Source organism: Eschscholzia californica, unplaced genomic scaffold, assembly GCF_041429995.1.
Source record: "Eschscholzia californica isolate CP2 unplaced genomic scaffold, dmEscCali1.0.p SCAF_5, whole genome shotgun sequence".
NCBI lineage: Eukaryota > Viridiplantae > Streptophyta > Magnoliopsida > Ranunculales > Papaveraceae > Eschscholzia > Eschscholzia californica.
The window spans coordinates 44,267,748-44,281,044 of NW_028238472.1; the positions used below are offsets into that span (position 1 = coordinate 44,267,748).

A 13,297-nucleotide genomic window follows, 5' to 3' on the forward strand; every position below is an offset into this window, starting at 1 on the left:
TCTTTTAAGCCTATTACGTGTGGCCCTAGTTCTGCTACCATGTTAAATTTGTAGTCATCCAACTCAAAATCAATTGGCAATGAGCGGAGAAGACCTAGACATTATGTTCTTGGTTGATAGTTACTCCTCTCCCATGTGGGATTATTCTCACACTTAAAGGACATTATTAAAACCTCTGGTGTTGTCCTTGAACATTTTTATAATGGCTTTGCTACTTTAAAACTTAAAAATTACTTGGATGTCATTTCCTAGCTTGATAGTTTTATATTTAATATTGACTAAACAATTGAGATCCTCAAGAGAAATCTAAACATTGAGTTTTTTCTTGAGACATCTTAAGGTTAACTGTTGCCGCGTCATCTCTAATGTAAAACTCAAAAAATGCTAATTCACTTGTGTCAAATCTTAATTAGGATTCTCTTTCCTGTATGGCTAAACTGAGTGTATCGGAAAAAAATAGTTAGAGAAAGAAAGAGTTTCTATTGAAAAATTAAATTTGATGAATATGATACCTAAGCCACTCAAGAATTCTCAAAAATAGAGTTTGTAATTGAGACAACTTAAAATTAAATATTTCCGCCTCCTCTTAAGATCTCAATTGAATTTTGCATTGGAGATGATTTGGAAAAAAAAACTCTAAAGTAGTCTTTGCATTGGAGATGCTACTTAGAACAGTGAAAGAAACTGTACTGTGTTGCTCAGTTTTAGAGCTGTATTCTGTCAAAAACTGCTCTTATTAAACTATTCTACAAATTCAACAATAACTAAACAGAACAAGAGTTATTGGTGAAAGAATCAGGAATATCTGTCACATCAGAAGCTCTCAGAGCTTGAGATTTACATACATAAAAGAAAAAATAATTTTTTTTTATACCACATGCCATAAAATTGCAATGGCACAAAATGGATACATAGAAGTAGGTAGAGCTTCTTTTTTGCGACAGTTTTTCCTTATTTCAAATCTACATAACAAATTAAATATCCTCCCAAACTTCCTACTTTTCATTTCAATGGTCTACAAGGGCATGAGCCTTTTGTATTTGAAAAACCATAAAAATGAACAAAATATAATGACCCCACATACCCCTGTGATTACAAGTACCCAGTTGAATGCATTGGGTTCATCAAATAATGGTACCGTAAAGTTCATTCCGAAAACCCCTGCTACTACTCCAAAGATTGCAACGACAAATGTTGCAGTCGTAAGCAGTAGTTCAAATTGGATCAGCTGGTTTCGGACATTATCCTGTCACAACAAACACATAGTCTTTTAACTTTCTAACAGACATCTTTAGAATAATTGGGCATACCAACAGAAGTGAATGTCAAACAAATTCACAGGCATGATATAATGGATAGTTGGATATGACTTCACTTTCCAGCATGTCTATACCAAGAGAGTTACCACCATTTGGTGGTTTCTTGGTATTCGTTCCTTGCTGATTTCGACTCTTAAGAGTGGTACGAGAACTCTCAAATTATGAAAAGGAAAAGATACTAACCAGTTGAATGTTGATGAAGTCTTCTGTATCGTCAATGTATTCCTTCAGCTGCAAAACACAAGAGATTTATAGAGATGAAAATGAAAAACGGGATTACTTAGAAAGATAGTTTATTATATGCTATATACCGATGTTAGCTTGTTCAGGGTACTATCAATGACAACAAAATATGCTTCCAACAACATCTCAAGTTCTTCTATGTTCTCACTAGTGCTTTCTGAACTCCTCATGCTCTCATGCCTGCTCCTCGTGCTCAAGGTCTTCTCAAGCTTCCGAGTATCGGGAGGGGAAGAGACGGGAGAAACTGGAGCAGAAACAGATTGTCCACCGGCTGAGTATCCAAAAGATTGGTCACCGTATAAAGATGTCTCCATCCGTCTTTTTTTCTCAGTAAGATACATTTCAGCCATATCTCCATCATCGTCCATTAGTTGCTCTATTTCATCCCTAACCTACATAAATAGAGCTAAAAGAATTAGATTCCTGATTGACAAATGCATTCATAGGAATCTTTGATGAGATATCAGAAAGAGGAAATCTGTAAACCTTCTGAACTCTACGAGTCAACGCAACAAGTCTGCTTTTCAACCGACGCACACGTTCCAAGTTTAAGGTACTGATCTTAGATGTCAGCTCATCTAGCAAAGGGTAAGCTTCAATTTCTAACTCTGCTGCCTGCAAGTGGGAAATATCAGTAAAACAGCTGGATCCTGAAACTCATTTTGTAAAACTGAGACCATATAAGCATTTCTTGGATAATTAATGAATTTAGCTACATAGCAGGGATACTCCTTTTACAATTTCTGCCGCATCAGGGGAAAACAAACTTCCACTGATATACATATGTGCACAGTGATTTCAACCGTAACAACACTATGTGTTGAATTTCGTTGGGGTGCCAATCAAAACTGAAATTTTTCGGTTAGTTTTACTAAAATTTCGAGATTTATTACCACGTCTTCAATTTTATTTATCAGAAAACAGAAAAGAGAGACAATAAACATTAACCAAAAAGTAAAGTTCCGCATTTTCATATATTCGGGGTGCCACTGTGAAAGTTGAAGCAGCAACTAATGGTGCTGGTAGCCCAAGTCAGGCTACATTGAAGCCTGGAGGGACAATCTACAGTAGCACAAAACCTATAAAATATATAAAGGGGTAAATATTACAGTTACGTGCCCAATGCTTGGCACCCAAAATGTTGACCATGTCACTTAGGCAGCCATTGCATATGTGTAACTTCACGTTTATCTTGTTCACGTTCATTCTGGTGGCTTTAGTGGGTATCCGCAATGTATTGTACTCTCAAAATTTTTACACGTAAGAAATAAAAACAACTTTCTCAAGTTCCCTGAAATGTTTATTTCAAGCTTGACGCCTTGACGGCCAAAAGCTTACGTTTAACTCCTTTCACCATTAGCTCGCTTCTGGAACAGAACTACTGCATTTGCAGCACAAGCGGTTAATGACTCCAAGATCAAATTACTACTTAGAGTGGACAAATGCTATATTCCTATAAATCGCAAGTGGACACGGTAAATCCTAAGATTTTTATAAATCTCCTTCCAATAGGTCTACATTCTCAGAGACCTTAGCAAGCTAATGGCCAGAGGAGACAAAATCCAGTCTAGCTTCTAGCTTCCGAAATTCTTTCATGAGAACTCTAAATCCATCACGCGATAGATTATTTACTGCTGATTACAGTGCTGCTATTTATTTCACTTTCAACTTTCAAGAGTTGAGAAGTTACATATACAATTGAAGTTGTGAACCAATTCGTACATAAATCAAGTCAACCTCACCTTTAAACGATCGAAAATGTGATTCGTTAGGAGGAGGATATTCCAAAAAAATGAGATCACAATCAATTTGCATAATAATCTATCGTTTCTGTAAATTTGTAAGTCTCTCTTCAGTACAATCTCATACCCACAATTGCTCCAACGTGAAGGTTGAAGAGGAGTCTGAAGACATTCCAAGTTCCAACTCTTAAGATTTAACTTGAACTTGTGGAATCCTATCACAAATATTTTCTACAATCACTGATATTCTAGTCCTTCTAGTAAGAATGTATAACAATTAAAACGAAGTATTTACCCTAACTTGGATCGGCTCACGTAATAGCTAGCATTACAAAGACATCCATTGAACAAATTATCAACCTAGAACTACACAATCCTTATAAAGTTTCGAAAATTTTGAATCGGGTAAACCTAAATCATCTCATGTTTTTGCCTAAAAGCCTAGATCATTTATGTATTCACCAATTTAAGAATTCCAGCAAATTAAAAGACAACTGAAACTAAAAGCTGCAATTTTTCCACAAAATGTTGGAAGCTCAGTTCAAAACAGTAATGAATTGGAAGTTACCTGAGCATCAAGATAGGTACAAGCAGCTTCAAGAGCAACTTCAAGAGCCCTAAATTCAAAAGGTAAATAATCAGGAGAAGAAGTAACAAACATACTATCAAAACTCTTACTTCCTCTTCTTCTTCCTCCGATATCAGGAGGACCATCTGATTGCCAAACTTCTCCAACTCCAGCAGTTGTTAATCTTCTTTGCAATTCAACCACATATTGTAACACATAACTATCTAATGAATTCAACAATAAAACTTCATCAGCTGTGATTATACATCTAATTTGTTCTAGGTTTACCACAATCGCTTTTTCTCTACCAAGAATTGTTGAAGGATAAACGAAAAGAGGATCAAGAAGACGAAGATCTCGAGCAGGAAGATCACAACGACGCATCATAGTGAACTTATCAACTTCCATTATTTGTGAATTTCCAGATGAATCAACACGAATCCATGATCGAAGTGCTTGACCACGTTTTTTAAGACCTAGAAAATCTGTACCTTGGAAAAGAGGAGGGCGACCAGAAGCAGAAGGACGAGAATTGACTGCTGCTTCTCTTAGGTTAATTGATGAAGTAGGTCTAGGTGGAAGAAGACGTTCTTTTAGGTCAGCCATTGATTGATTGATGTAGTTAGTGTTCTTCTTCAATATCTGAAGAAATTAAAAAAACCTGAAGCTTTTGAGATACTTTGCTTGATTCAATCCTAGACATATTTTCCAATCGTATCCCTTTGATTTCTTTCTTAGCATTTTTGTTGGTTAAATTTCATTTTGACCCTCTCAATATGACTAACTAACCAAACTAGTCCTTCAATGAATGACCAACTGTCCAGACCACCCTTTGGTGCAACTGTTGGACACCCCCTCTTAAGCCCATGAGGTCGTGGGATCGAGTTTCGATGGAAGTAGTTTGCCATCAAGATTTATCTCATGTAAGTTATGCAATATATAAAGTAAATATTGCAGTAATAAATTTGTCGAGTTTTATGTCTCTTTCATGTTGTCGGGTTTTAAACCTTTTTCGTTATGGTTTAATTATTATGTTCATCACATCTTCATGACGTATCAATGCCTTGTAACGACTAACGTAGATCGTAGTCGATTTCTCAAAAAAAAAAAAATGAATGACCAGCTTCTACAAACTCCCTTTTGTATTTTTTCCATCAATCAACTCTTAAGAGTTGATTTCTTTCATTTTTACCCTTATGATGAAATTTAGTTTTCTATGCTAAATCCTTTTCTTCTTGGTTGTGTTGTGTTGAAAGATTGGTATAAGGTTTAGTTCAAACATATTCTTCAGCTTTTTGAACCCTGATTGATGATCTCCGTGTTGTACTTGATCATGAATATGCTTCAATTGTTGTTTTTGTTGCGGCGACAAGTAGTTGTTCCATCTACTTGATACCTTGAAGTAATTGGTAAATGGTAACTACTTATTGAGCATGTTTTATATTTCTTCAGACTTCAATTGCTTGTTTGATTTTATATAATGTTGTTATTCCAGTGCTATTTTGAATTATGACAAGATGTGATAGCAGCAAATGCCGAACAACAACAACTAGCATGACTGAAGTGGTGGTTTTGAGATAGTTTACTGCGACATCTTTTATCATATTTTCTCATCTTTCCTTAAAGATGATGCAATTGGATATTCTGGATTTTGCTTTTGGCAAACAAGATGCATGTATTTCGATCTGTTGCTAATTTTGATAGTTTTAAGGTTCGCCATAGAGCTGCTTCTTGAATCAGCAACATATTTATCAACAATGTGCTTGTCTTAGTCTTTGGGGCAACGATAGTACGTTACCGGACATATGAGGATAGATTCATTGATTAGCACTTCTTAATCGCCAAATGATGATTGCTTATTATTATTATTATGTGTAGAAACTTTTTAAGTTATTGCATTTCTTTTCATTTCTAAAATGCAAATTATAATTTTTGTTATGTGATAGCGAAAAGGAACCTTTCAATCTTGCAATATTTGGTGGAGAAGCAAGCCCTTAGGTAATCTCGAAAAGCTTGGCCAAGACGGTCTATGGATCCGATAACACTGACATGCTTAGACGATAGAGTGATAGACCAAAGACTCCTTGAATGCAACGGACCGAAACTATCTAACTGGACGACGATCACCAACCTAAGATGCCCGAGCTTACCAACCTGATGAAGTTAGAGTCCGATACCCTCCCATTCCCATTCCCAAGGCTGGGGGCAAGAAGAAAGAATCTCTTTTTTTTTTTTTTTTTTTACATTTTACAAATATTTACCCTTTCTAAACCCAAAATCATAGACCCTGGAATCGGATAACCGGTGCTTCTCGATCCACCTCTGCATGCAATGGAGTACCGATCCTTACCACATAAACCTAACCTTTTCTCTACGTATTCCACTCCTCCTTCCAGTTCCGGCGGTTATACTTACTTCTCCGAACAACCATTCCGTAGTATGGACAACGACCCAAACCCCTTTTTTACTTCTTTGATTAATTTTATTTTTATTTCTCAAAAACTGTTGTTTGATTTTTTTTTTTTGTGATCAGTGGGTTTTATTAATGAAGAAACAGGAAGAAGAACTGATCTTGTTAGGAGAAGGGATTATGATCAGTTGAGAGAAGAGATTAAAATTGAACTTGAAAAAGAAAAGATTAGAGAAGAGATTATTGCCCAAGAGATCATCCGGAAGCGAGCATTAGAAGCTGAATTGAGCAGAGAAATGTCGTCTGGACGGAATTTATCAATGCCTCAAGCAGGAACTGAGAGATTCTTATCGTCTTCGTCGTCGTTGTCCCCTGCTACTTGGTCGGATTCAAGGGTCCCTCTTCATTTGCATCACCGTTATCAGCATCCAGATGAAGGTCAAACCCTTGATAGGTTTTCATTCCGGCCATTCAATTGAGGTATGAAGTTCAACTATTTTCAAGATTAAATCTTACCTGCCCAAAATGACTTATTTAATGTGTGTTTGATTCACATTTTTCTTGAGAAAAAGAAAAATTTTCTTGGAAATTAGATTTTCCCATGTGGTTGATAGGTGTATTTAAGGGAAAGAAAGACTTGGCACTTGTAAATTTTCTCGAAAGAACCGAAAAACTATGACATCTAGGCTCTAACTGAAGAAACTGGAATAATGGCACTGGTATTGGGTGTCTGATACATCAACCTTTTAGAGAAGCACGGTCCAAATGCACATATGTCTTTGTCTAGCCAATTTTCGCTTTTAAATTTGGACTAACAATTGTTATGACTGATATGAACGATGAGTTTGTCGTCGTTGTGGGAGCTTCAAGGGACTGCAGTTAATAATTAATTTAATGAACTTGAATTATCTCAAAAGTGTTAGTTCTTTAACTGCATTTTGGTGAATAGCTGTTCTTTGGTGGATAACGTCGGCAGTTTAGTCAAGACACATTGTTTCGGCTAAAATACCCTTGTAATCACCGTAAAGTGGCTAGTTTTAGAGCACATTTTGGTGAAAATACCCCGGACAGGTCTGGCTCATGGCTAGCAGGTCCTGGTTGTGGTGGTTCCTTGGTCGTCCCTCAACAGCTCTAGAAGCACCATGTTCCATGACAGGTGGCTCGCACCGAGAATGCCACGATCGGCTATAGACCTGTTGTTTCCTACTCCCGTTTACACAGGCCATCTTTTGTCGTTCCCTAGTTGGCAAGACCGTTATGAACTACTTTACTAGGTATAAATTAACAATCATGAATCTAAAAGTAGTGATATTTTGTAAAATAGAGACCTAATAACTATGATTGAAATATATTTCTTTTCTAGATTTTGTGCCACAAATGTCATAGTGCTACCCGATATGGATACCCATAACGAGCGATGTCGATGTTGTGAGAATAGTCCCACATGGAAGAATGGGTAACTAGCAACCAAGGATATAAAGTATAGGTCCTCTCCACTCATTGCCAATTGGTTTTGAGTTGGATGATCGCAAACTTAACATGGTATCAGAGCTAGGCCCATACGTGATAGGCTTAAAAGCCACACGTGCTCCACGTCACCCGTAAAGAAAAAAAACACACGTGTTAGGCTCAAAGAACCCCACACGTGAGGGGGCGTGTGAGAATAGTCCCACATGGAAGAATGGGTAACTAGCAACCAAGGATATAAAGTATAGGTCCTCTCCACTCATTGCCAATTGGTTTTGAGTTGGATGATCACAAACTTAACAGATGTTACCATTTACATTTATAATTCGTATTCGGTAATCTTTTTAGTCATAGTTCTAGGAAAAAAATTTGTACTCTCTATCTTTGTTAGCAGGAAAAATTATTTGAACAAGAAAATTTCAAAAAATTGGACCTACTTGATTTGCTTCTCCTGTTCCTAGTCTATGTTAAATTATCTTTTTTTTGTTTCCACTATGAGTCCTGTATTAAGCTTCAACGTCGATACAGGTAATTCACTATGAAGTCCAGAGAAGGATAACAGAGAAGGATTGAACAACAAAATGGAGTTTTGGGTTGGATGATCGCGAGGGTAATTCACTATGAAGTCCAGAGAAGGATAACAGAGAAGGATCGAACAACAAAATGGAGTTTTGGGTTGGATGATCGCGAGGGTTTATCAACACTAAATGTATTTTCATCTTCAGACAATTAGAAAATGGTGGTCCAGTGTATTATGCTTCTAAGTGGTCTGAAAATTGGTGTTTAAGTTCATGTTCCTTATCAATCTTTTTGATTGATAGGCTAGTACTCTAGTTCAGACATTTGGATGGATAAATCGATTCCTGACTCACTAAATCCCAAACTAATGTATCGAACTTGAACTCGTTGCAGACAAAAGAGCTAGTTGTGGAAGAAAGACAGTTTCCCCTTGCATAATAGTATATTTCTCTCTCATCATTTGGAGGGAGCAAATACCTTAAGTTAGGCTTACCTCTCTACGAAGCTCGACAAAGTCCCACTCGGTTTCCTCCCTCGGCCCAAAGTCTTATACCGAATACGTTACTCTTTTGAAAATGTTTCGGTGAATGATAATTTGATTGTGTTACCTTGAAGGAGGACCCAAATGAAGAACAAAATAATCTTATTAGCTTTCCAATTTGGAAGTTCTAATTGATGAAATCACTTATCCCAACTTGAAATGAGCTTTGGATTTGAACTCTTAAGACTTTAACTAGAGTTGCCAGAAAATTACACCCAATTTACAAGGCACTCTCAGAGTCTCACGACTAGCAAATTTCACCCACAGTTACAAACATCAATTATACTGCATCTAAAATGTTTCAGTAAGGTGAATGGCATACTTCACATTAAATTAAACTGCATCCAAGCAGGCATCTCCACGACAATTGTACAAAAAACATGCCAAAATAACATACCATAGGTTTTGTCGTCTCATTCTTGTCCATCGAAGTTCTCTAAATTCATTATCTTCTCTATTTGTTGGCCTAACGGCTCGTTCTTCTGACCGTCCTCTACCTCTGTTTTTACCACTTCATCTACTGTTGCCTTCATTTCTAATACTTTATTTGATGGTTCCTCTCCTCCATCACAATTTGTCGCGTTTTCCTCATTTGCCTCTTCAACTTCTGCCTTCATTTCTGATTCTTTATTTGGCGGTTCTTCTCCTCCATCACAATTTGTCCCTTTTTCCTCATTTGCCTCTTCAACTATTACCTTCATTTCTAATACTCCTTCATTTGGCTGTTCTCCTCCATCACAATTTGTCGCTTTCTCCTCATTTGCCTCTTCAACTACTGCCTTCATTTCTAATACTTTATTTGGCAGTTCTTCTCCTCCGTCACAATTTGTCGCGTTTTCCTCATTTGCCTCTTCAACTTCTTTCCCGATAGCAGCCTCAGTGGTTCTGTTGGTAGCTCGAAGGCAGGCCATGTGCTTTTTCCCCTTCTCGTGATCTGCTTTCACCTTTTCGTTTCCGCACCCTACCTGGCACTGATCACACCAAAATCTATATCTTTTCTTGGCATCTTCAGAAATATGTTTTTCTTGCCCCATTGGTTCTTCAATTTCCGTCAGTAGAGGCTTAATATCCAAACCATCTTGTTTTGCTCGTTGAAGCATAGCCAAGTGCTTTTTGCCCCTCTCGTGATCGGACATCACTTTTGCGTTTGGGCAGCTTACCTCGCAATAATCACATCGAAATTTGAATATTTTCTTGCAGTCTTGTTCCATCTTCTGTTTTTTCTGGGTTTCTGGTTCCTCATTCTTTATACTCAGTCGCTTTACATTGTCAACATCTTGATTTGGTACCTGAATCTTAGCCATGTGCTTTTTCCCCCTCTGGTGGATGGACATAACTTTCTCATTTGGACAGCCTACCTGGCAGTCTTCACACCAAAATTGAAATTTTTTCTTAGCATCTTCTGTGATCTGCTTCCACTGTACTCCTGCATCACTATTCTTCCTCTTCCCCAACCTTTTCTTTGACTTTGAATTACTGATCTTTGACACATCTGGTATTTCACTTGTGCTCGGTAATGTAACAGAGCTATCGATGTCCTTGTTCGGTGATTTATTGTCTCTGGATTCTTCCTCAGATCCATGTTTCTTGCCTTCTAGAGGGTAATTCCGGCTTTGAACGTCTGTAGCTTGTGTTTCCTGAAATTCTGCTTCATCATTCTCCTTGTTAGCTCGCCCTGGTTTCTTCTCATGCTTGGGCTTTGAATTTGAACTGATGATAATCTCTATTGGCTCTTGCTTATCACTATTGGCGATCTCATTCTCCTTTCTTGCTTCTATGTTTTCTCTCATCATTGCTGCTTCTCTGCTTTTATGCTTCCTTCCTTGAAGATGGCAATCGAGACCTTGCTCACTTGTAGCAGTCACCTTACAAAGAGCACAACTCCACTCCTTCTGAGGTTTCTTCTTTGAACTACCTAGACTGAGCTCACTAACTCCTATAGCTGCTACTTTCCTCTTGATCCCAGTAAAAGTGGTGTTCCTCGGCTTAGCCTGCAACAAAATAATCAGGGAGAGTGCTTCTGTTATTCACCATACCATAATTGTCATACGATAAAACCGCAAACCTCGTTAAAAACCTTCTTGTAGTTTTTGGGCATGACATCTGTTAAATTTGTGGTCATCCAACTCAAAACCAATCGGTACTAAGTGAAAAGAAGCTAGACATTATATTCTTAGTTACTAGATCACCCTTTTCCCTATGTGGTACTATAACTGCTAATATTTGGGGTGTCACAAGTGGTATCAGAGTCGAGTACGGCTTTTTGCTGAGGATGGGGGATTGTGATAGTCCCGCATCGCTCGCGAGAGTGTCCAAAGCTTGGGCTATAGGTGAATACTCAAGCTTAGTAAGTGTAGAGGCTCCCAGTGTGGAACAAAACCTCACACTACGGTGGGTGGTGACTAAGTTTCGACAAAATCCTACATGTTAGGGGTCCACGGTGTCGATGCGTACTCTGATGGATACGCGAATCGTGTGTCTTCGGCAATGTCGAGAACTTTTGGGTGGGCTCGTGGAGCATTCGCCACGAACAATACCCCGTGCCTATGAGCTTGGACCTCAGGTGTCTAAAGCGGGGACAATATCGATAACTGCCAGAAGGGTTGGTGTGACACACAACATCTAAGCAAGATGACATGGAAGGTAGAAAGAGAAGTTTAAGCAGATTATTCAGGTCATCAAAAGAGAAAGAAAAATGTAAACAGATTCACCATAAACCACTAAATTTCAAGTGATATAACAAAATCAAACGGAAAGATTTCAAGTTATAAATAACAAGCATCAAAAGCAATAAATAAATGAAAACGAAAATTTAAAGAGAGATAGATATTCTCAGACTATGATTAGCTCCTCAGATCAGACTATGATTAGCTCATTAAAAACAAGATATATCGTAATTTAGTCGATGTTCTCACCGCTGCAAGTTTAGCTGCTATGGGATCTCTCTGAAATGGTAAATCATCATCAGTTTCCGTATGTGATGAGAGAGAAACTCTCTCTTGTACTCTATTATTATTAGTATCTAAAGGATGATAATGCAATGAAGTAGGACCAAATGAAAACCCTAAATTTTGCTCCATAGCCAGTTCTCTCCTAACTTCAGCTTCTAATACTTGTCTACGTATAATCTCTTCTGCTATTATCTCTTTTCGAATTTGTTCTTTTTCAAATTCTCTACGAATTGATTCTCTTACAGGATCTAAATTTGGATTAGTCATAAACTCTGGTCTCCCCATTCCATTGTTAAAGTAACCAGCTGAAATAACAACCAACAAAAATCAAAGAAGTGAGGAAATCAAGAAATGAAAAAGAAATTTGTTTGAGAAAAAAGAGGTTTAGGGTTTGGCTCATACCACTAAATGCTTGTTGACTGAAGTAATTACTGGTTGATTGTGAAGGAGAAAATCTAAACTGTGGAGGAGGAAAATACGTAGAAGAAGCTTCAGCGTCTTCTGGTCGGAATCTAAACTCCATGGCCGAATGCTCAGAGAGAGAGAGAAGGAATTCGGTGATTCTCTGAAGAAAATCAGTAACAGGAATTAGGGTTTCGACATAAACAAGAAGAATGGGTTAAACAGTTGAGAAGTGTGAAATAACATGGGAGTGGGGTTTTGCTCTACTGCGCTTCTTGTAATGGTCATTTGCAGATTCCCCCCTTTTCAATTGGTAATTGAACTTACACCCTAAAACTAACAGATTTCTTTAGAAGCCGGTTAATAAAACACGTATGACGTAACTACCTTTTTAATTGGAAATTTGTAACGTATGACGTAACTACCCTTTGAATTGCAAATTTGTAATCGTCTTCAAATAAATGTTCGTCTTCGTCGTTTTTTTACTTCTCCTTCCCATCTTCAAAAATCAAAGATTTTTGTCTTTTAATCCGTATTATATATTCTTTTACTATCTTTTAATCACTTTCAAAGTCATTTTCATGGATATTTGATAGTCGCTCAAACCACATACACCATTTATTAATTCATTTCTAGTTTAACAAAGTCATCAAATTCACCCGTAAGAGAAGGATCGCTAGCCAGTGTAACCTGGAAATTTCTCTTTGATTTTTGAGGTCCCCGATTAAGAAAGGTTGCGGCTTTGGGGAATAAAAAAAATCTCCGAAAAATAAAAATTTTCTACAAAATTTGTCAATTGGGATTGACTTTTTGTTTATATTTGTTGCTATAGGGCTTTTAATTTTGGGATGTAAACTAAATAAATTTTTAGAAGCTCCCACAAAAGAAATTGGAAGGAACTTTTATAAACTTAAACAAAATCTTTCTAGAGATCTGAACCCTAACTCCTTCCAAGTGTTTCTTTTTTTCTTCATCTTCTTCAAAGCTTTGTTTTCTTCAAAGCTTTGTTTTCTTCTAATTACTAAACCCTAAAAACATGGAGGATGCACCTAATATGTTTAGAAGTGATCAAAAATATGTTTTAGGACTCAAAATTAACTGATTTCTAGAGTTTAGAATGTGTTTATCTCCCTTG

The 13,297-nt window shown here is 37.3% G+C and overlaps 2 protein-coding genes across 2 annotated transcripts; both read right to left on the reverse strand.

Moving 5' to 3' along the window:
• Positions 1 to 765: 765 nt before the first annotated feature.
• Positions 766 to 4,656, reverse strand: LOC147539548 (magnesium transporter MRS2-1-like). The gene is made up of 5 exons (XM_086641172.1): positions 3,873 to 4,656; positions 2,049 to 2,177; positions 1,631 to 1,954; positions 1,503 to 1,550; positions 766 to 1,246 (listed from the first exon to the last, which is right to left on the reverse strand). The coding sequence occupies exons 1-5, from the start codon at positions 4,476 to 4,478 to the stop codon at positions 1,016 to 1,018; spliced, it is 1,338 nt and encodes a 445-aa protein (XP_086497298.1). The 5' UTR covers positions 4,479 to 4,656; the 3' UTR covers positions 766 to 1,015.
• A 4,238-nt stretch (positions 4,657 to 8,894) lies between these two features.
• LOC147539549 (uncharacterized) lies at positions 8,895 to 12,520 on the reverse strand. Its single transcript, XM_086639562.1, has 3 exons — positions 12,163 to 12,520; positions 11,725 to 12,065; positions 8,895 to 10,800 (listed from the first exon to the last, which is right to left on the reverse strand). Exons 1-3 carry the CDS (start codon positions 12,281 to 12,283, stop codon positions 9,223 to 9,225), a joined length of 2,040 nt encoding a protein of 679 aa, XP_086495688.1. The 5' UTR covers positions 12,284 to 12,520; the 3' UTR covers positions 8,895 to 9,222.
• Between the last annotated feature and the right edge of the window lie 777 nt (positions 12,521 to 13,297).